This window comes from Xiphophorus maculatus, chromosome 20, assembly GCF_002775205.1.
Source record: "Xiphophorus maculatus strain JP 163 A chromosome 20, X_maculatus-5.0-male, whole genome shotgun sequence".
Lineage (NCBI taxonomy): Eukaryota > Metazoa > Chordata > Actinopteri > Cyprinodontiformes > Poeciliidae > Xiphophorus > Xiphophorus maculatus.
Genome location: NC_036462.1, coordinates 16,677,376 through 16,701,898, shown reverse-complemented (window position 1 = coordinate 16,701,898; position 24,523 = coordinate 16,677,376). Strand labels below are relative to the sequence as shown.

Below are 24,523 nucleotides of genomic sequence, written 5' to 3'. Positions count from 1 at the left end.
ACAGGTGCCATCATACCCATTGAACAAGTGTGCGCGCCTGACATTCAAAGTGCATAACAGTGGTGACTAAACATCCTATGGCCCCCCGACCTCAAAAATGAATCTGATCAAAACACATTACAATAGAACTGCATTCAATTTAATTGAAATGGTTTACTTTATTTAAAATGTTCCCTGAGTGGACTTTTGTTTTGCAGAGGTTCCACACAAACTGAGTTGTTCAGTAGGCATTAAAACATAACTTGAGGGAGAAACAATGTTCAGCTACTTGACTAGAGTCACTTCTTGGATAGCGGCTGGCATTTCATTAAAGAATAAAGAGTAGAAAGACCTGCAGGACTCTCTTTAAGTACCGGTTCCCTTTAAATGGTATTTTCTCTGTAACCTGCCTGGCCAAATTTCTCAGGGAAAGCTGCCAGTATTGTAGAGTGTGTGGGCCAGATGGATGCAGACACAGAAATTATGATTAGAGGTAGATGTTTCACATAATGAGATAACAATTACGATAAAGGACACAGCTTTTAGAACTCCTCTTTGATTGAAACCCACTGTGAAGCTAACATGCTGAACCATTGGTAAAAAAAATTTAAAAACATGCTCTGTTATGGCTGCACAACAAAGATAATTTCATTATAAGGATGGGTTGCTGAGTTAGACCTTTTCAAACTGAAATAACCTCTGCATTCTCAAAGCAGCCTTACAGATTTTTTTCAGTTTTTGGTTTGTTGTCACAACAAATTGTTTCAGCTCACCTGAGTTGATACAAAATGCAGTTCTCAAATGGTAATTTCACTTACTAAAGGTAAAAACTATTCAAACAATGTATCCCTTTGTGAAAAAAGTATTTGGTTGCTAAATTTAACAATCCTTGGCAAAGACTGCCACCAAGCTCTTGGGTTAACCTGCAATGAGTCTTTTTATATCTCAGTAGAAGAATGTTATCTTACTCTACTTTGAAGAATTTTAATTCGGGCACATTGTAGCATTTGAACATTTTAAAAGCCTGATAACTGTTGTTTCACAGGATTTCTGACAGATTTAGGTCCAATCAGCAGTGATATTCACTTTAGATCTCTTATGGAGGACATTTTACTCAGGCATGTGAGGTGTGCAGTGCTCTACACATCAGAAGTGACTTTCTAGATGACAATTTTGGTTGTTTTTTTCTATTTGAGGATAATGACTCTTACTATGGTACAATGTAGGTCCTATAGCTTATGAAAGCTTTTGGACCCTTTACAAACTTAAACTTAGTAATTTTATTTCTCATCTGTTGTTTAATTCCTTTGAGATCTCTTAACCTATGTCACATTCCTTCCTGATTCAGATGGTCTGGTAGTAACTAGCCTTGTATGTGGCTGTAAAATTGAACAACAATGGGGTCAATTGCAGGCAAAGGCTGAGGTTATCCTTTCCCTGTAACTAACCTTGCTTTGGTTAGTTTACCTTAATAATTGAAATCATCACTTTAGAACTCCTTCTTGTATTTCCCCTTGTATCTTTGACAGTATAATTTGCTTAATGATGCAGCAAAACATTGAAGTGTGGCAAAAAAACAACAAAAAAAAAACAATTTGTAATTGGGCAAATACTTTTCTTAAAGAACTGAAGTAATGATTTATTTGAAAATAATAAAATAATTATATATATATATATATATATATATATATATATATATATATATATATATATATATATATATATATATATATATATATATATATATATATATATATATATATACTTGGTTCTTTAAAAAAAAAAGAAAGTAGAGGAGTACTGTTTTCTGGGTATGTGCTCTGGTGGACATTGACTAATATCTACTCTGCCTTACTGGCCAGACTGGGTGGGCGGGTTCTGGGTGCTCCAAAGACACTTAATCATCAGGACACCAGGAGGCTTTGCTCAGATGCGACTGGTTGGCCTGCAGCAGTAGGTGCAGCTTCTCAGGCTGTCCCGATCTGTGCTACCCTCGTTACTTCCACGACGACCATCCTCGTAGTGCGACACTGGGCGATGAAGAGCAGAGCAGCAGAGGAATTAAGAAAAACCCAAGGGTTAGTCATTACGAGTACAACATCAAAGTTAACATAATTTTTTCAGTATATTTAACATGAGAGTATCTGTTTGACTGTGACAGTGCTGCATAATTTAATATGTTGGCAAACCTGTCCAACTAATAAATAAGATTTATGAGTAGGAGGGAAGATATAAGATATGCAACAGAGCAGAATTAATGCAATAACAATTCAAGTCTAGCAACAGCACACAGGGAACAAGCCTTGTGCTTTCTGTAGCAGCAGGACCTTCATCTCACTCATTACCTTTAAAATTGTAATGCTTTACTTTACATCATACACAATCAGAAATTTTGAAAGTTGTAGTCAGGAGCTCATGGCAGGCTTGGATTTAAAGTGTCCCTATCCATTTGTAACAAAACTCTTATAATATGGCAATACTAAAACAAAGTATCACCTGCAACCATTTCTACATCTGTATGCTGCACATGACACACATGATGCTTTACAACTGCAGGTCTTGCAGAGATCTAAATCATTACTTTAGGAGTAACAAATGACAAGGGTTACAATATGTAACACAGTAGCTTGTCTTATAATAGAATACATTCATTCTCAACATGGTTTAAGGGAAACTTAGACTATGCAAATAGGAATAATGGAAGCAAAATACTAGTCTCCAAACAAATACATTACTTCTAAAGAGATACTGCGTGTTGTGAAAGAAAACACACAATCCCATCTGCACAAAAAATTATATAACTGCTTTTGGTGCTTTTTGTCAACATTTGCCAACAGCCTGGGCTGAGTCACAACCAGATCGTCTCTCAAAAATACGGCAGACGGGGCGTCCTGGCAACTAAAGGATTTGTAAATTTAAAAAAAAAATAATAATAATATATATATATATATATATATATATATATATATATATATATATATATATATATATATATATATATATATATATATATATATATATATATATATATATATATATATATATATATCTTACATTGCTCATCATTATTCTGTCCTGTAAACTACACAGTTGGGTAAAGAACTTTGTAAAATAAGCCTGAGATTTCTCTAAAGTTAATGTAGTATCTACCGTTTTCTGTAATCTTAAATATTTTTAAATTGTGATAACATACAATGACTCACTACTTCTATACACACCTGTCAAAATTCCAGATTTTTTGACCACAATGAATAACTTCCAGTCTTTTTTTACTTTCAGTGTCATCACATGTTTCCTTCCCAATTCAGCAGGTAAATAAACCAGATCAGAGGAAAATGCAAGGAGTAAAAAAAATTGTAATAACCTAATTGCATATCCTTAAACTAAAACTTAGTTTGATTTCAATCTTGTTGAGCTCTAAAGGAATGATGTGGTTATTTTGAAAATTAAATTTGGGTAAATATTTTTAAGTCAATGTGGGATGCCTAAAGACTCCAACCACATGAAATCAAAATGCTCAAATTAAATCAAAAGATATTTCAGCAAAGTATTAGTTTAAGGTTATTGCACGTTTGTTATTAATTTTTCCAGCCTACCATTTTTATTCATTGTAAAACAATGAATAAAATTAATTTATTAATTTACACAATATAAATGTAACTTTGAAAATGGTCAAAAGAAAATATGGACATTATTTATCATTTACTTAATTGAAATGTCAAAAAATGATTTCTACCTGAGGTGTGTACTCCACTGTGCAAAAGCAAAATTAAAGACTTCATCTAAAAAAGTCTTTGGGAGGTACCTTCACAAAGCACCTATTTTGCAAGATTTGTCTATTAACCACATACAGCACTGGCCGGTTTGAAGTTGTATTTGCTCGTTGACTATGAGTTGCTGACTTACAGCTCTCCTCCTCCTCGTTCCCCAGTTCATCCTCTTCTTCCTCCACCTCCTCCTCTGGGAGCAGATGTCCATGGCAGGGACTGGTGGGAGTAATCTGACTCGGTCCCTCGAGACTGGTGCCCAGCTGCAGCCTCCGCATGTGTCGCACCACCGCCGTAGCATTGAATGCTTGCTGCAGAAGCCAAAAATACAAGAAAAAAAACCCCAAATATATATATATATATATATATATATATATATATATATATATATATATATATATATATATATATATATATATATATATATATATATATATATACTGTATATATGCTTCCTGTAGGTCAAAGATTCCTCAATTTTTTTCCTTGTATGTTTTCTTCTTTTTGACAGTAATTTGAAATGTGAGTTGTAGAAATAAATATTTCTAATTTAAAATGTTTTTTTTAACAGGTTAACTGAAACATCATGCCAAATATACTCCAGTAAGGAAAATGTAAGAAAATTGTAATTTTTTACTTATTAAAATAAAGTTGGCCAACCAATTAGCAATAAGTGTCTTTGGAGAATTACATAAACAACTGAATAATAAATGTATACAAAAGTACATTCACAGAGTTGGAAAATTTATTTTTGACAGATGCTATCGTGCATATTTTGTAAATCAATTCAAATGACTAAATATCCTTTTATTAACATTGTTCTTACGGTGGCTCTGTTTTACCAGTGATTATGTTTTGCGTGTCTTTTCTAAGCTGTAAATGAAAAAATATTTTGCACATAAAAACTTTACCAGTAAATATGAAAAGATTCTTTAAACTGAACAGTGAAGTGAAAATTGCAAAAATCACAGATGGTGTAGCCCACTAGAGGTTACATTAAATTATTTATGACAAACTCCCACACAGTCATACTGATGTGTAGCAGAAAGTTGCCTCTCAACAAAAGATAAAAAAGAGGCATGTCAGTAAACTTCTGAATGTGTTACGGTTATAGCTGGGATGTTTAATCCTTTGTCACATGGAGAAAATTTGTTAACTTGAAAATCCTTTTTATTTTGTAATATTAATCTCATTATTTTTGCTGCTCAACAGTAAACTAAACACAAAAATAATTTCAGGAGACCAACAATATATTCTGATTTTGGTAGAAAAGTAATCTGTAGATCACTGAAGATCCGAAACATAAAGTAAGTCAGAAGCTGAGCCCAAACACACAGCAAAAAAAGGAACATTATGGGTCAGTTCATGAGCAAGTGAAGACGAATTATGGCCATGTTTGTTTTTAAGAAACATTAGGACCTCTGCTCTGTCCCAGCTTGTACTATTCAGTCCTTTTCTTAATTTCTTTCTCTGCAGAGACACCGTATAAACCAGGGCATCAACATCTCCCCCAGGAAGCTTTAGTAAAACTGTATATTTCTGGGGAGAAGATGGTTATACAGCTGACCTAAAAATAGTAGGAACAGGGCTCACATACAAGAACACAGAGAGATATGTCTACTTGAAAATACTTTCGGGATACAAAGATATAACATTTTTATAGTGGCAAGCCTTAGTCATAAGTTTATAGAAAATGCACTGACTGACAGAAAAAATAAGCAGCCAGACTTGGTTGCTTTGTCATCAGTGAGTGTCAGCTTTTATGTTGAGTCAATATTCCAAAACCAAAATAATTAAACTCAACTATTCTGCAATGGCCCCAAAGTTCCTTCTCTAGCCTGGCAGTGCCAGAGCAATTGTCTGCATGAGTTAAATTGTTTTCATTAACTGCACCAGGGGAGGTGTAGATTTTATGCATGCCTGCTTTGGGTTCAAGAGAAAGAGAGATAGATAAAGATTGACAGAGAGAGAGAAAGATATGTTATTGCTGCTACTTTTCATTCTTGTTTGTGCTGGGATCTCTTAGACCTTTTATCATAGGGAGGTTGTTTTCAATAATAAAAATCTGAGGAGAGATTGAGGGACATTTTAGGTCTGTCAAGGTCTGAAAATTTGCCAGGTGGTGACTAATTTCTGTAAATCCAAAGGAGTGTGTGCAGTGTTTTACTTCAATCTAAAACACTAAATGTATAACGCCATAGTGACGCAATGATTGCCAGTTTTAAAAAAATATATATATATCTAAGTGAGACAAACAGGCAAAGAAGAAAACATGTAATCCAACTCCTGCTGGACCTAAATCTGCTCCTTTCACAGTTTGTTGACTGACCTTCCATTTACTTTTGGCAAAGTTCTTCTTGATTTGAGCACTGACAGATTCATGTATATTCTTGTCCAGAGCTGTGTCACCACATATCCTGAAAAAAATAAAATAAAAATAGAACAGGACACATTAAAGGGACTTTTGCAACATGGTCGCTTGGAGTTTGCTCATCACAAGTGAATTTAACACAACAGACTATTGACACCTGTTTTAATAATCATTTAATTGTTTCACTTTTGGAGTTAAAAGGCTTCATAAATTTTTCTTGAGCTAATCTGAAGGCCGCATGAAGTTTGCAGGACTGCAGAAAATCTGAAATGTCTGTCACACGCCGAATAGTCATCTGACCCCATTGTGTGATTTTTCTCACTTTGTAGCTGAGTTATTGTTTTCACTAACTTCACTAACTTCCTGAGTCCTGTTTCCAAAAGTGTTTGTAGAAGCAGTCAGAATACCTCAGAGATAGAGTTTATATACCTGTGGCCACTGAAGGGATCACCTAAATTCAATGATTTTCATAAGTGTTGTCGATCAGCATATACTGTATCTCTGATTAATGTTACTTTTGTGGAAGACCAATCTAACTCTGAGAGGGGGAGAAGAATAGAGGTGAAACCATAATTTATGACTGTTCTTACTCTTTTCATTGTCTCTCACCATTGATCTCTTTGTAAGTGTTGATTTGTAATCTGCATACTGAACATGGATCTTTCAGTGCTTTATTAAGGTAACTTTGAAATCAGTTTGGGATTTTCAGCATCACAGTGAGGGTTCATTTCTTACCTGGCTCTATCACCACAGTAACATATGAGACAAACTTAATCTGCCCTTTAACAGATTAGGTTTGCAGATTAGAGCTCAAGAGCATAACATCACTTTTTCTCAACCAATGAATGCCAGGAAAAGAATAAATAAATAAATAAAACCTGGTAGTCTGTGAATAGTGTCTTCTTTGTTCTCCTACACATTCTGTCTTTGAACATAATTTGATGAGTTATCTACCTAAAACAGAGATTGTTAATTCTAAAGTTTGCTCCAATTAGAGGTTAATGGGTTAAAACTAATATTAGGGTTGTTTCTTAACTAAAATACCTTAATCTTAAACAATGTTCATGTCGAAACAAGTTCAATCTAATTGCCATCCAGAGTAGAGTTTGGATGGCACAAAATGACCTCAGACATTTGCAATATCTCCACTATTGCTGGGATGAATCCTTTTCATTTTTGTGACTCACTTAGTTCAAGGGGGATTTAGAACAGTCAGGACTGTGGCACATAGATTAAACCAGCAGCTTTTACAACATCAATGTATCAAAACCAACTCATATCCAAATTGAGTAACCCTTTTGTATCACAATTTGAGCAAAATGTTCTGTTTTGGGATTAGTAAGAGTAGATTTCTCAAAGAAAACCCTAATATATTTGAATAAACTTGTTCAGATTAGATTTTCAGCATTAGTCACTAAAGTGACCCTGAATTGAATCTAAAATGACCTCAAAAGGCCACAAATCCCACATTGTTGTCAAGGCTCATCTTAACCTTTTTCTTAATCTAATTTCCCCCAAAACAGAAAGCTTTAAATTTCATACTGAAATTAAAAATATAACTTAAAGCATATGCCATTGGCCTTCTTGCACAGAAAAGTTGCAGCATTATTTATAACAGATACCAAAAATTGTTTGAGTTTCCTACCAAGGATGTTGGAGAGCCTGCTCACAAGTATACCTCTTCATGGGGTCCTTTTCCATCATATGACAGATGAAGTCTTTGGCTGCCAACAAAATTTAGGTTCATGTTATTAAAAAGCACTTGTAATTGTTGTGTCCACTGTAAATATTCTGGAAGTACCTGAATCTGAGATGTCATCCCAGTATGGAGAGTCGAATTCATACTCTGCTTTCAGAATCTGCTCAAATAACTTGGCATCATTTTCGTCGTAAAACGGAGGATATCCACAGAGTCTGGGGGAACAAAGTTACAACTTGATTATTTTCTTTAAAAAAATGTTCATTTGAAAAATAAACAGAAAAGATCAACTCACAAAATGTAAGAAATAACTCCTATGGACCAACAATCCACAGCTTTACTGTATGGTTTCTGAGCGAGGACTTCGGGGGCTGTGAAGCAAACACAATACACAGAGTAAAAAATACACAAGATGTAAGTAATCCTGACCTTTCAGCAAAACTGTATGATCTAACAGGTCACTCTAAGCAAGAACAGAGCTCTTCTGAAGCACTTAGAACTGGCTCAGAAGTGGATAAAGAGCCTCTTACAGTCCATTGAGTAATGAGGAGATGTCAGCTGTAACAGCTCTCATAGAAATGAGAGGAGAAGGTGAAGAGAATCTGAATGACCAGAGAAAGAGCTCCTCACCCACATAACCAGGAGTACCACACGCTGTGGACATGACACTGCCCGCTCCCTCGATCTTCGACAGACCAAAGTCACTGATCATGATCTTGGAGTCCTCGTCCATACTGTAGTACAGTAAATTCTCTGGCTGCAAACAAAACAACGTAGGACCAGTATTATTGTTTGAAAATGGAAAGCAAAGGTAGTGCGTCTGTCTTTAATGAAAGAAGGTACCTTCAAATCTCTGTGGACGATTCCCATATCATGGAGATATTTTACAGCATCCAAGATCTGGTGGATGAGCTGGCTGGCATCCCTCTCCGTGTAGAACCCTTTCTCCACAATCCGGTCGAAAAGTTCCCCACCAGAAACTCTGTCAAAAAGAAAAATATGTAAAAAAACTTAATTAAATAAAAAAACTTACTTTTCTAAAATAACTTTTTAAACTTTTCTTCAGTGAGAAGAATTCATTTCTGAATGTTGTTGGATTAGTTTTTTTTTATTATTATTATTTTTCTGAGTAAACAAAAGTTATTTTTAAAATTTAAGTGTAAATACATTCATTTTGTTTCTAGAGAAAACGTTCCCTCTGCCTGTCCAAAACAATGAACTGTACACCAGCATATGAAGATATCTTGATGAATTGAATATTAATGTATGTCCTAATTTTTTCACATCAATTACATAAGCACTACATAAGGTTCATGAGTGGCATAAGTACGATAAGTTTAAATTTATCGTAGCTCTAAACATCAGCTGTAAAATAAAAAAAAAAGGTTATCTTATTGAAAAGTTTTGTGAAATTTTTTTTTTTAGCTCATTGTTAGTATCTTGTTGAAATCTGCACACAATCCTGTCTTCATGGAGACCCCTGGTCAAATTCATGCCTTTCCAATCATATTAAGTTTACAAAATGAAGAGGCTTCATCTCTTAACCATTAAAAATGAAAGTTTATTGTATGTGGAGTTTTGCCATAACAGATTGTTTAGCATTTACAAATAAATCAGAACTCAGCTTGCAGAGAGAAAAAGGGAGCTTTTTGATACTGTGATTTTTCTCCTCTGGCCATCATACTAGTGACTACAGCCAAATTAACAGGGCAGATGTCTTCAGATTATGTAAGTGGAGGATTACTGAGCTGATGTTTTGCCTAAATGAAATCGGGGTTTTAAATCAGCTTGAAGAGCTTTGAGGGCGACTGCAATCTAAAATGTGGTTTTAACGAGGCTCTATTTAAATTGAATCCCAGACTTTATTTACAGTCTGACAACAGAGGTGGAAAAATATATGAATGTGAGCTAGTTTATTGGGAAGATGGTTGAATGCATTATTTGTGAACACAGATTGTAACAAAGACCAGAGTAGTTGTAGAAAAGCTGACACAGACAGTTTTTGGAAAATAAATTGACATAATTAATTTGCAAAGTGACATACTGTATGTATACTTTCTTCAGTACTCTGAAAAAGCATTTATCCATTTACAGATTGCTTCTGATTTAGCTGTTTACTGGTCTCATTTACATCATTCAGATCATCAAACAACATTTTATATTTTATATACAGACATAGAGTCAAATCAAAAAGGGTTCTCAAATGTGGATTTTATTAATTAAAAAAGATTCTGAACAGTCCTGATCTGAGAAAGTAATTACTTTTCTGGATAAATCCCAAACTTTGTCTTTTTTGAAAAGGTCCTTTTAGAAGAACATCTTGTAACCTCTAGTCCGCTTTGAAATTTTAAATAACTAAAGGAAATCCAAAATAGTTTAGTATATGACTACATTTTTTTTTTACACCTACCAAAAACTTTTGCACTGTGATACATTTCTGAGCATCTCCACTGTTTTGGCTGCATTTTGTTGCTATTTTTCACATGTGTGGGTGTCTATGATGGCTAAATGCCTGGATTTTTCTGTGTATGTTTCCCAAGCAGGACAAGACACAGCCTCTTAAATAATTCCAGTTCTCACAAGGCAAAAAGGGAAAAAATACAAAAATATATATCCTTATATGGGTATTTCTCAATCAAGTAGTAGGACTAAGTCTTATTTTAATTGCTTCTACAGTCATCCAGTCATTTGCAGAGAAATGATGGATAATCTTTGATTTAGAACACGGATAGATGGAAAAGAGGAAAAGGCTACTCACAGTTGCATGACAAGATATAGATGAGACATACTCTCAAAGATGTCCTCCAGTGAAACAATGTTTGGGTGCTTGATTCTAGAGGAGATATATGACAGAAATCTTACTAAAACAAGCCAGATCTCACCACAAGTTGGTCAACAGATGTATCTGTGATGAACAGATCACATGAAGAAAAGTCTGCTCTCTCATTTTTATAGAAAGCAAAACTGGAAAAGCAATTACGTTACACAGAAAATACATAAAAGTTAAAAATAAACCAGTTCACTGAAAAATGACAACAGTTAAGGAGGGTTGACATTCAGAACAACAGCTTGAAACACTAAAAGAAATGATGCAGAACTTAACAAAAAAAAACTATAATAAATGCTAATCTCATCTCATTCATAGAAGGGATTGATCTGGACAAAGTGGCCATCAAAGTCGAGTTGAGAGCGTATGAGCTAACACCACTTCAACAAAAAGAGCCAAAAAACGTTTAACTATTAACAGACTGTTTCACATCTTTCACTGGTCTCCCTGTTACTTTATTGCTTTAAATATTTCCAAAACTCCACACTCCCATACACTTCTCTTCTTCTTCTATCAAAGCCTCCCGCACACACCCCCTCACCACTCTCCACACTCCCACCCTCTCCGTGCCTCTTTCTCTTTCTTCAGTACACTGCTGCGGGGAACTCCACACCATCTCCGCCTCTGTGTGCTGTTGCCCTAGAAACAGGGACACTAAAAATAGGCCTATCTTCTTTACTCCTGACATTTCCGGTGCACAATCCTACTGTTTCTACTGACACTATACATTCAGTCATCTTTTCTGTTGACCCCTATGCTGGATCTACACGTGCATGTGGTGTGAGACGCTGTGCTGACTAATTCCTGAGCCCACGGCGGATGCATGGCAGGTACCTCACCTGTGCAGAACAGCGATCTCGTTTTCAATGTTGTTCTCTTTTCCTTCCAGGGCTTTCTTAGGGATGCACTTGATGGCCACTAGCCTCTGAGTCCTCTTCTCCTCTGCGAGAACCACCTCGGAGAAAGCCCCCCTGCAACATATCATCACATATATATATTATAAACTTAACAGTGTGGGAAAAAAATTGTTTTTTCTAATTTTTCTGCTTGTAAAATCTGGTTTTCCCAACAACTTCATATCTTCCATTCTTTTTTGTAACCATTGGTTTGCGTGTACGCTAGTGTTTGCGTACAGATGAAAAATTCAAAGTGGTGACATTCCTAAGTGATTTGGAAGGGGCTGGAGCAAAAGCTCCAGAGTTGAAGCATATTTGTAGGAAGAAGAAAAAAACGCAGCTGCTGTTAAGAAATGAAACTATTTTTAAACCATTCAATAATAAATAGTGTAAATGTAGTGGAGTCGCATCTGAGGGAGACCAGACTGCATTATGGATTATGGTCTGGTAATGATGAGAGGGAGAATTGTGTGTATTTACACAGTCTACCCACCAAAGCGTGGGCGGAGGCTCAGAAGGAGGCCTAAATGCCTGAACATTGTAAGTAACCACAGGGATCCGATCCATGAGCGAAAAAGCGATGACAAGACGATCATAATAGATCACCACTCAAAAACCTGTTCTCCTGGGTTTTAAAGGGATGCATCTAAATAGAGATGTTTTTTTATATATTTTGTCAAATCAATCTGCAGCCTTCTCAACATCAGAAACCAACAAATTCCAATATTCATGTTCAGCTTCTTATTTGATTCCAGGTGTCTCTCTCTGATGTGGATTTCTGTTCCCATCTGGCTTCATAGAATGAATCCCCGCTTTGCTCCGTTACATCCTGCAATCATGAAAACAGTGCGGAAAAAGTCTAAAGCTGTCAAGAGAGGGGCCACTTTTCACACTCGTCTCCAGTTTCTTTTTTAAACTGTCCTAAAATAATCCCCTCAACAAAATCACATAAGGCTCCTGTTCTCATCGACCCATAAAAGCGTCTTAATGCGTTTATGTCTGCAGCATCTTTAGCCATGGATTCATCAGAGAGACCAGAACTCTAAACCTCAATTATCCGCCAGTTAAAAGTTTTTGTTTAGGAAGTTGAATGGGAAACCACAAGAAAAAATAGAAGAGGCTGAAACTTGATATTTCTATTTCTATAAAGAACTGGTGTATGCTGCTTTGCTATACTAATCGTTTTAGCTCTGGTCACAATGTTTGTTTTGTTTAATGAATGACCAAGTAATCTTAATCTGCGAAGAAGCTTTAAATTAGTTTGTGGTGAAACTTTGAAATTGTACCAATTATTTTAGGATCTTATATTTTACAATCCTAAAATATAAAAAATTTGGAAGTTAATGCATATAACGTATATTCATATTGCACCTTATTATATTCATATACTGACTTCAAATATAGATTACACTTGCTTCTTTTTGTTGTTCTATCCATCCATCCATTCATCCATCCATTTCTTCTCCCTTATCTATCTAATGAAGGGTAGATTTCTGAGGAAAATGCCATGTCAAAGCTGTTCTATGACATTTATATTCATGGTCACAGAAACTGCCAAGCTGACAGATGAATTAGCTATGAGTCTCTGAGACCAGTGAGTCATGCAAAACTTTTATTTATAATTTTTTTTAACATGGAGTTAAAGTAAGGGCAAGAATTGGTTACTGGCATTAAATTTGTTTTTGCTGTACCAGGGTTTGACTGCATTATTTAAATATTTAAATCCATGAGGCCTGACTGTAGCACAAACCACCCATTTATCTATTTTTATGACTGTCAGGCATTACTGTACAAAGTGCACATTAACTCTTCACAAAATCTCATTAGTAGAGAGCAGTTGCGACAGTAGCTTCCTCTCCTCCTTTGCATTTCTCTCACAAATCCACTGAGAGCCCACACCTACTACGTCTCCAAGGAGAAACGAGCAAGTGGATGGTTAATTACACAGTGTCTAATGGCAACAGAAGATACGTCTATATGTGTGTATACTTCCTGATTTAGTGTCAGGCTTTTTGACTCTCACAAGGATTTCAGAGAATGATACTGCTTATAAAACTAGTTTGGTTTATTTAGAAGAACAAACACAGTTACTCTAAGTATTATACATCATGTATTCATGGTTGATTTAGTTTATGACCACATTTGTGCTACATTATGCAATCTACCTGGAAACAGTAGCAATTTTGTGCTAAGAGCAACATTTTAGTTTGTGTAGTCATTTTAAAAAATATAACACAGCAATAAATACTCAGCTTAGTTTATTTTAAAAAAAAATCGCATTTAATTTTTTTTAATCTCTGGAAATTAAATTAAACACAATAATTACAAATAAATACCAAAAAGTCATAATTTTTCTAATTAATCAAAAATGGATTAACAAAATAGTTGTTCTGAGGAAAAGTTAGGACACTCACACCCTGACAAGAAAAGAAAAAAAACAAATGTCAGGAAATTCCATCTAATCATGTTTACAGTGAGATAAACATGTTCTTTTCTTAAAGTGCACACACCCCATTTCAGTCAAATTTCTTCTGTCCTTTTCTGATTGTACAGGAATTAATATTTATATCCACTTCAGCAAGTAGGTCCTGTGATGACATTTTCGAGTTTTGGAAACTTTTTTAAGCATCTTGTGGAAAGTCTTCAGGCAATATTGACTGTATTAATTAACTATAACTAATATAACTAATTATAGATAAACGATAAGATATAGCTAATTACAGATAGATAATAAAATATAAGTAGTTATAGATAGACAGACAGATACCACCAGTCCCACAGCCATCGGCACATTATGAACACATGCAGCACAGCATGGGTCCCTGTCTGACACACTCTCACGCTCACCCCCACCCACAAACAGGCACACACATACAAGTTGGTGAAGACATTGTAATCCCAGCTGCCTATATGGGCAAATATTGATTCACACATTCTCAATTTGCTGAGTGTCTCAGTGTTCGAGGTATGAGCTGTGTCTTCAAGACTTCCCAAAGGGGTGGTTTAATTATATTAAATAAACACAAACATAAACAATGTTGATAACTGTATCAATTATTATGCTTTTAATTCTGGCTCCATCACCCATCTTAAAATATCAAAATGATCAGCAGGGACAAAGTTATTTGTTTTCAATCCAATAGCACATGGAAGATTGCAGCCAAATCACTCCAAATGAGTCCAAACACAATTTGCCTACATCAAAAGCACTGACTGTGAGTAAAAGATGAACACAACCACTAATTTCACCTTTTGGTTTGTGAAATTCAGCTTAAAGCATGCATATTAAAAACTTCAACCAACATATTCACAAGGGTGAATATGTTTGTTTTTCTTCTGTGTTTGGTGCAAAATTGTTCCTCAAACGGACACAAAATCTGTTTTCTTCCTGAACTATCAATCTGCTGGATAAGATAAATATGGCACCTTCAGGTCTCTGGAAAACTAGTTTGGTTTATTTATTAGCACAAGCACAGCTAGTCTAAATATTATTAAATGTATGTCATATGTTCAAGGTAAATTGAGTTCATCACTACATTTCTATTGTGTTATGTAATCCACATGGAAACAGTAACAATATTGTGCTAAGAGCAACATTTCAATTTGTGTAGTCATTTAAAAAAATGAGTAAATCAGTAAATGGTTTGTACTTGTGTAGTGCTAAGCATTCAGTTATTCCTGCACACATTCACACACTGGTGGTGGCAAACTGGTGGAGAGTAGCCACAGTTGCACTACCAGGCAAGGCGGATGATGTGACTTGCACAAGGACACAACAGAGACGGACAGAGCGGGAATCTAACCAGCAACCCACAGATTGCTAAACTCCTACCATCGACGCCATGCATGTAAAGAGCCTCGATTTTTTTTTCTTATACTTGATTTGCCTGCCTTTAAATGTGTCCGCAGGTTTCCTTCCATTTAACTCAAACATTGTTAATTAATCTGTCGAATACTTATACAGTCATGACACAAGCATCTGTGCTTCCACTGTTTAAAGGGCTTGTTCTCTTAGTGTATGTAAATTTCTGACTCGGAGGGAAGTAGTAAATTGATTTCCCTCATTATTCTCCTGTTTAGAAATAAGGGGTTATTTTGTTAATCCTAAAACAGGAAAGGTTTAGTTTGTGCTGCTTTACGCAGGATCTAGGTTCAATTGTAATTTAGTCTATGTAAATCATACATGTTTGTTTATGATGTAGCTGTAATTTTTAAATTAACTATAAAACAAGTTACAATTAATTTTCCATTTCACCATTTTACTTCACCATAAGTAATGATATGTTTGAATCTGTGTCGTTTGCTAAATGAAAATTAGAATTAATTGTAAAACATGCTAGAGACCAGCTCATGTCTAGATTAAAGCCAAGAATTGACAGAAGTTGTGCTTTCTTTTTAGCATTACTGAAACAAACAAACAAACAAAACAGAAATAAAAAACGCAGAAATCTTCTAATTGACATCAAGATCTGTGCAACATAAACTCTGTCATCTATGCCTGATGGTGAGTGTCTGCTATGGGTTTTGAGTCAAATTAAGTGGATGAAAAATAACAAGGGCAGGAGATAAAGTTTGAAAAATAAGTTGAACCAATATAGTCTGAAAAAGTGCATATGTAACTTGGCAAGGCTCTAACACATTGCTCAATAAGGAACTGACGAGCATAATTGATCTTGCATTCGTTAAGTTTCCAGTCAATACTGACACCTGCTAAATCTTCCATGCAGTGTCTGAACTGGACAGGTTGCCAGTCCATCAAATCGCCTACAAAATTATACATAATTCAAATATCTCCAACTTTTATAAAGGATGTCTTCACAAAATTCCCCCATCATATAACAACCGTGCAACTTGTCCTCTGACTCCTCTTAAATCATGAGTTGGTGAAGCCTCTTACCTCCACAGACAATCTGACAAGCACAAGTGCTTTGTAGCAGTGTTAAGAGGTACATAGGAACATAGTTTAAGCTCTTACTGGATATCCACCTGAAGAGTACAGGTAACTCTTAAAACCGACCCATTCTGTAATTTACAACCCTGTACTTGTTTTTAAGAAAAGATGATGAAATGAAACCCTGTGTTTGAAAACATGGTCCCTGCATTTAAACCATATACAGTATAAACTCCCAAAATATTTTCATCCATCAATAAACATCTGAAATTACACCTAAAAGGAAAAGTTAGAATATAATCTCTATACATCTCTATCTACACATCTGCCTATATTACTATTCTTCAGTAAAATTAATACTGGTTTAAATGTAATAATCTAACCAGGGTCAGAGTAAGACCAGTGGAAAGTAAAGTTCAGCAGTACTCAAAGAATATCTTGCATCTTTGGGTAGTTTTTAGTGTTTTTGTATAAATTAAAACATTTTTAGAATGCATGGTGTTTTTTAATGAAAATATGCTGTAACAGCAACATTTTACAAAGGATGAGTAAACCCTTTGTGAATATTTGTGCAAGACTGAGCGTCTCTGCCTCAAATTTAGATTCATTGAATTGGGGATTCATTTATTTAAGTTTGAATACATTTTACTGTTCACAGAAAAATTGTTCATTAGAAGAATAAACACAATTGGAAAAAATGTCTCTACTCACAGTCTAACATAACAGATGAAAATGGGAAATTTCTCTCCCATCTGCTAACCCTCCTAGGAGGACAGTTTGTCCTAAAGTGGATTCCAAACAGAAGTAGAACTGTGGGGATTAGCCGGATCTGAAAATAATATTTCAACATAAATCAATTAACTTCACACACTAAATTCCTGGATAAAGCTCCTCAGTAATCATTTCTCTGAGCATAAGGAGCTTTTCATCTATGTGTTTAATTCTGCTCTCAGTCAGGTCCTACAGCGACAGGAGGGAAAAATATTACTGCAGCTTATTTTCCCTCTTTCTTTCCTATTAAAATAAGGAAACAAGGTATCCCAGCCAAACACATTGTTATATAACTTTGTAGGTCCTCATTTAAATTACAGACATTTAAATGAGTTTTTGTCAAATATTTGTTGAAGAAATCAACAGAAATTCTCAACTTTAGAGTTTGTTAAAGTTAAACTGTGAATATCCATATCTGGCACGTGGATGACTTACGTATTATCTGCTGTGCTCTTTCAACATTGGGAAAAACAGTTTAATTTGAATCACTGCTGTTTCACTTTCCTGGAGCTGAACCAGTGTTTTGCGGGAATTAATGTCCAATGCTGTCCAGCCTCTCCGGGGGAAGCAGGTGTGATTCCAAAATGAGAAAAAACGGTCTCACCACATATGGCGGCATCATGTCATGACAGGTGGGCATGTGCTGGGGTCACCTGTACACAGACTGAGAGTGGGGAGTTGTTCCCTGACCATCTGGGCTCAGTCCTGTCCCTTTTGGACAGTGAAAACCCGAGCCCAGCTCTTAACTTTACTTACTTTATGCCACTGATTTGTGATTAATATAGCAATTCTTTTAAAAAATTGGATGAATAAATCAAGGTATAATTTGAATTTCAAAATTCAGTAGCAATAAAATAATCTAACCAGGGTCAGAGTAAGAGCAGTGGAAAGTAAAGTTCAGCAGTAGATTATGTATCTGAAATATTTGTCAGGGTTAATGGCAGCAGTTTCATTAATGTCATCCATTGGTCATGATTACCCTAAAGAGTTTTTGCGTCGATCCATCATATTCAGTTGGCTCTTTAGAGTAAGATGGAACACAGATGCATCCGATTCCCCCTGACACTTGGAAAAAGCAAAGAAGGCGTTAAACAGATTTACAAACTCTATTCTGCTTTGTAGTGTGTTCTAAAATCTAAAGTATATATTGTTTTAGACTTCATAAACTGATATGCCACTGCAAACAAAGCCCAGTTTTAACAATGAAAAGTGATTTCCTTTAGTGTCTCTCTGAGCTATGGGCGCAAATCAGACTATAATAAAAGTAAAACTCGACTTATCTTCCCAGGAAACTCAAAGTGTCTGTTGTAAAGTACAATTCTTTAACTCCATAGCTGAAAGGCTTACAACTGTTTTAAAAAAGTAAGTGCTGTTTTTGCAACAGCATGGCTAGAACACCAACAACCAGCAAAAGTGTGGAAGAAGCTGCTTGGATCAGATTAAATCAAATGTGAACAAAAAACAAATCCATGTGTGGCAGAAAACTAGTCCTGCCCATCATTCTGGACTTGACAGGAACACAAAGTGGCTCATATGTAGTGGCAGCATCATGCTGTGGGAATGCTTTTCTTCAGCAGGTACAGGGAAGCTGATTAGAGTTGAAGGAGCTAAATACAGGAGAATACTGGAAGAAAGAATGTCGAAAGCTGGAATAAAAAAAATTCAGACAAGGGCAGAAATTTACCTTCCAACAGGACAATAATCATAAACACACAACCAGAGCAACATGAACTGGTTTTGATCAGAGGATGGTAGAACAGCCTAGTCTGTAAAGTCTGGAAGCTTAAAGTTTGTGGCAAGACATGAAAATAGATTTTCACAGACACTCTCCATCCAAATTGGCTGAGCGTGAGCTATTTGGCAAAGAAAAATGGACCAAACAAAATCTGCTTGTAAATGTGCAAAATGAGTAGAAATATACACAAAAGAACATTGTGGCAGAAATTATTCTCTGAATACAAATTCTTGCCAAACTCTTCAGACTTAATTGTAAAACAAAAAAAATCCCTCTTTGAGAACCAAATGTTCTTTCCCCTTCACTTCACTTGAGATTTATGTGCAACAACTCACTGGAGTCAGGTGGCTTTCAATGCCTGTAAACCTGAGGACTAAATTTCTAAAAGCATAAACTCTGGTCGATTCACAGCTGCAATGAAGCCTAAAACCAAAACTTTCACCGCACAACATTCTGAGTTTATGGCACTTTCTTTTTTATACACTAACCAAACTATAAAAGTTAACTGTACTTCAGGGAAGGAAAACAGTTGGTGGGAGTGGAAGGAGTGATGTGTGGGTTTATATGAGAAACAGCAAAGTCAGCTTTAAGCTGTGGCCAAGAACAAGAGATGTTTGACCCAAAATCTCCAGTGTCCCAGCTCAACTCCTACAGCACAAACAGCAAGGATTGATGGGATGAATACATTCTCTTTGTTCCTTCATCTGCAAGCCTGTGTGCGTGTTGAATATGCACTTGTTTTGGTATCCAGTTATGAAGATTGTTTAGGATTAGTTTTGGAAATGCTTTGAGCAAATCTCCTTCTGCAGAGGCCTCTGTAGAAACAGTGCACTGGACATAAATAACTCTTTCTCTCTGGACAGTAGATACACTGATCCAAAGTCTGTGCATCTGTAAATTTGCACTTGTTTTAATTGATGGACAAATTTATGTACACTCAGCTCACTATATATATATTATTACACCTTTAAACTACTGAGATCAAAAGATGCTCATTTGGCAGGTTGTGTTAAAAAAAACAGAATTGAACTGCTACATTACTTACGTTCCCAGCACTTCTTTGAAGTCATAATGTTCTTTGATGTCTGATGTCTTCTTCTTCCATCCGTTTCCATCCTCTCCAAGAGGCATCCTACAACGCTGATTGGATTCGCCACACTAAAGCTTAAGGTCAGAAAGAACATATTGCGTACAGTCAAGTTTTAAGCAGCCACACTAGGAGCAGATCACGATTACAGTAAGAGGCACATGCTAAATGTTACCAATAAAGGAACAGGAACTGAATGAGGATTTGTCAAACAGTTTTTAAATGCTTAAAGGTAAAAGTCTTAACCTTTAAGTGAGACACACGCAACTTCTGTTTTTGAAAATGTTCCTCTGGAGCTGGTTTGCCTCACATGGATAGAAAAATTTCATTTTTGGCTTACTTTATTGGAAGTATTTTTACCCCTCAAAAGTAGAAAACCTCACTAATTTTCCTCTTTGCAACTAGAATGCACACAAATCAAGTGAGACATCATGTTTTAATCTGAACTCTAACATCCAAGACAACATGTATTCTATTCTATTTCAATGTGAGCTCATAGAAGGATGCTTAATTCAGTATTTTGTCCAGTGACGGTGGAGCAGAAATGAGGACAAATTTTGTTTGAGAGGCAGCAGCTTCAAGACGTCATGGTGACTAACAAGGCGGATGTCGTGACCAAAGCGGGAGATAGACAGTGAAGTAATACACAGAACAAAATGCAAAAGATTTAGTTGCGTTTATGTTTTTTATCTTCTTTAATAACTATCATTTTCTCATGTAGTATTGGTAGTGTTGTGCTCAGGCTCCTTCAAATGCCTGCATTTGGGAGTGTTAAAACTTTTGTGAACTTTAACTTTAAAGAGGTTGTTTTGTCAATAAGTGAAGGGCTGCGGCAAAGATTTGTAGGTTAACCTCTTGCTATTTGATGGAAGAACAAGAATAGTTGGATACTGCATAACAGTTAGACTATAAATATGATAAAATACAAAATGGAAAAAGGGGACACCATATGAACATTACTTTTTCACCTGTTTAGCAAAGCAACTTTCAAATCTTCCTAGTCTCTGACCTGACTCTTGTCTATGTTTTAAGTTTAATATCTACATCTATATCTACTGCATAGATCTCTTCATATTTCTAAATCCACAATATTCACTACTTGTGATTTCTGAATGAATGCTACCAGAGTTAGCCCCTCCTTGCATACTCTATATACAGAAATATGTTAATCTTAATATAAGTTTGGCTTGAAAAAAGCATTGCATTGCCACTAGCACTAGTTTTTGTATTTTATTTTTTTACATAAGTCTTTTTCAATTGGACATTTAAGACAACTCATCTAATATCTCATGCAGATTACACAAGTGAGCTGTGGTTCACTAAAAAGTTAATCATTGTGTGGTTTAGTGAGACAGCAAACAGACTATCTAGCAAACCAAAAACAGAAGGGAAAGAGATTTCCTATTCTGCCCATAATGGGCAGCTCCTCATGTTAGTGTCCCAAAGAAGAGCTCTGTAACAGCATAGTGTGGTACAGTTGGTTTTGTCTGATTTTAAAAAGTGCAGTGTGAAACTGTACCAAACCAAATAAAGGTGTGACATGTTTTGGCATATGACAACTAATTGAAATGAGTTCCCTGGACTATTCCAGTGTGAAAACGTCCAAAGAGTTTTGGAATTTTTGATTTTTTTGGCTCTAGCTGCCTTTATTTGACAGAGTGGGCAGGAAAGTGGGTTGTGAGAGCGAGGGAAGACATGCATCAAAGGTCAAATGGCCGGGACTTGCACCTGTGATGGTCACATAGAGGGCTGAAGCCTCCATACATGGGTCATATGCTTTACCCCTGCACTACTGCCATGCCCAAAATGTTCCAAGAGTTTAATAAACCTCAATCTGCATACTAAAGACTCTACCATTGGTTAGAGTCTGACCAATGGTATTAATTTTGAACTACGGGTATGAAATGCAGTCCAATTTTCTTACAAAAAAAAGAAGTTACAAATCAGACTCCAACTTGTGTTGTTAGTGTAGTTCTTCAGGAGTGTCATACAGATATGTTTTCTAATGGTGCCTACACTGTGCACGACACAAGAAGATCATTTCTTTAATGAAAGGACAGAGAAATAAAGCAATAGAAAACATGGCACAACTGACATACATTTTTAAAGACTTTGTGCTGCTTTTTGACAGAATGGTGCACAAGGTAGTGAGCCATGTGGCATAGGTTCATATAAACATCAGATTTCTATATTATTGTCGACTACAGCTATAAGCTGCCCGGCTACCGTTCCATAGGATAAATCTTCATTCCTTATATTGTAATGTCATTTCAGTTTTAGGAAGACGTTAAAAGTTTTTTTTAATACGTTTTCTGAAACAGAAACATATGAACATGTGTCCTTATATCAACTGCAAAGAGAAAAAATGTAAAAGAATTAAGTAAATGTATCGTTAAAATTATGTATGTTCTTAGGGATCTTAAACTTGCAAAACTGAATCCTTTGTATACCAAACAAATCAAGCAGCTAGAAAGAGTCTTTAGGTTACCTAAACTATTTATCATTTAGATTGATTATCATTATCAAATGCTTTCTTTGCAGAATTTTGGATAAAACGATACATATTAGGCCTGTGATCCTTTCTTTGTTAATTGTTTGGTATTCATTATTTGCCTAAATTAAAGGAAAAATCTAAAGGTTAACATTTTGGGATAATGAAGACATGCCAAAAAACAAAGCGCTCAATTCTCAATTAGTAACGCCTCAAAGTGGCACAACTGCAGATCTTTCTGCTGACATTCCGCTTTCATCAATAAATAGCAACTAATAATAGCGTTTTAAGCATGGCCAATAGAGGAGCAGGCTGCACGAAAGAGACCGTATACCGTCGCAAAAACAAACGCATGGTCAGTAGAGGCGGACACAAACTGGAGGACCTGTGCTATATTTAACATCTAAAGCTTCAAACAGTTCCCCTTGCCTGAGGGGGGAAAATTATCAAAATATGAGGAAAAATCATACAGATATATGCATTCTAGGAGCTCTTGTCAAGTGGAAACTGAATTCTTCTGAGTAACATTTACCAACCTGTTCTGCATTAAGCCTGCAGGGCGTGAATGACATGTAAGTGAGGGAGTTTGCATGCAATGAAACCGTTCGCAGGTGCCATGACCAATACTCAAGTCTACCTATTTTTTAGGATGGTAATCATGAAATAACCCCCTTTTAAATAGAAAGAATAGGCGGTGTGGGTGTGCAACCTGCATACTGCAGCGTTCAAGGGTATGGCAGTCAAATGTAAGCAACATCTTTAGGTTAAATCAGGAGGCTGCGGACATGGAAGCGCACCAAATGCGCTTTGTTTTACGCAAAAAGGAAAGTACATTAAAAACCGGATAGTGCATTTGAATAAATCTGCAGCTGGAAAGGAACGTACCTAAATGGCGAGCTGCAGCTGTGCGGTGTCCTGCTTTCCTCTGGGAAAGATGTGGTTGCTGAGCTTGTGCGCAGCGCTGGATGCGCTCAGACTTCTTTTGACGTCAAGAAATCCAGACGTCTACGGACGTAGTGTACCATAAAATCACTAACTGTTCTCTCAACAACACGGATCTGCAAAATTTAGTTTCTGGTCGTCGAGCCACCTTCTCTTAATATGGGAGGTGCTTTCTTTTTTTCTCAGACATCTGCTTGTGCAGAGTGTGTAGGTTCTGCACAGTTTTTAGGTGGATTTCAAAACAGGCACAGCGTGTCACTGTGAATAATGCATCAAACAGCAGCAGCAAAAGCAGCAGAAGCCACTGAGCAGAGAATTTTTTTTTTCAGAAGAACATATTCCAGAATAGCCTAAATGCATTTCTCTTGATTAAACGGAATGAAAACCCCGATCTTAAGGTAACGCCTACTTTCCTTTTTTAACTAATCCAGACACTCCCACTCGTTTCTCTAAGTTAGAAAAGCCTGGGCACACACTGTTAAAGCTAACTTTGCATAAAGGGTGTGGACAGGCAAAAAGTCTGATGCCAGTAAATGAATACAGAAAATGATAGATTATTGTTTAAAAATAATTAAATAATAAGTAAATAATTTGACAGCATGGTTAACTCTAATATGTGGAGGACTATAATAAATCAGAAATAAACAAAATTAATAATAAAAACTTCAACGTGACAAACCTCTGCTATATCTGCACAGTTTATCGTTATGTTGGTCGAAAAGAATTGTAATTTTTTCGTTATTTTTGGTCTTTTGGACAGTAAATGTCCTGGACTAACAAACAAACGTTAATGGCAAAATATTGTCAAAAAATTACAAACATATTTAGTAGTTTACCAGTGCAGTTAATGGCTTCTGTGGTAAAGATGTCTAAACACACTTATTGCAGCAACATAATGTCACATTTCAATGTGAGGGGATATTTTTTCGGTGTTTCTACGTAGAGATTACCTTTACTCACCATGGATGCGGGCGGAGAAGTTTTCTTCTGTACTCCAACAGCTGGTTGGTTGGTCTCGGTCTCACTTAATTGCTCGAGCCTCTAGGTATTGAGAGTGTGCAAAATCC

General features: G+C 35.9%; 1 protein-coding gene across 1 annotated transcript; it reads right to left on the bottom strand.

Annotated features, from left to right (window-relative positions):
• Positions 1–1,749: 1,749 nt before the first annotated feature.
• On the bottom strand, positions 1,750–23,672 carry LOC102217660 (calcium/calmodulin-dependent protein kinase type 1-like). Its single transcript, XM_005796999.3, has 12 exons — positions 23,400–23,672; positions 19,982–20,100; positions 11,483–11,614; positions 10,575–10,649; positions 8,660–8,798; positions 8,447–8,573; positions 8,112–8,187; positions 7,919–8,031; positions 7,763–7,841; positions 6,076–6,163; positions 3,886–4,057; positions 1,750–2,009 (listed from the first exon to the last, which is right to left on the bottom strand). The coding sequence occupies exons 2-12, from the start codon at positions 20,065–20,067 to the stop codon at positions 1,906–1,908; spliced, it is 1,191 nt and encodes a 396-aa protein (XP_005797056.1). The 5' UTR covers positions 20,068–20,100; positions 23,400–23,672; the 3' UTR covers positions 1,750–1,905.
• Positions 23,673–24,523: the final 851 nt, after the last annotated feature.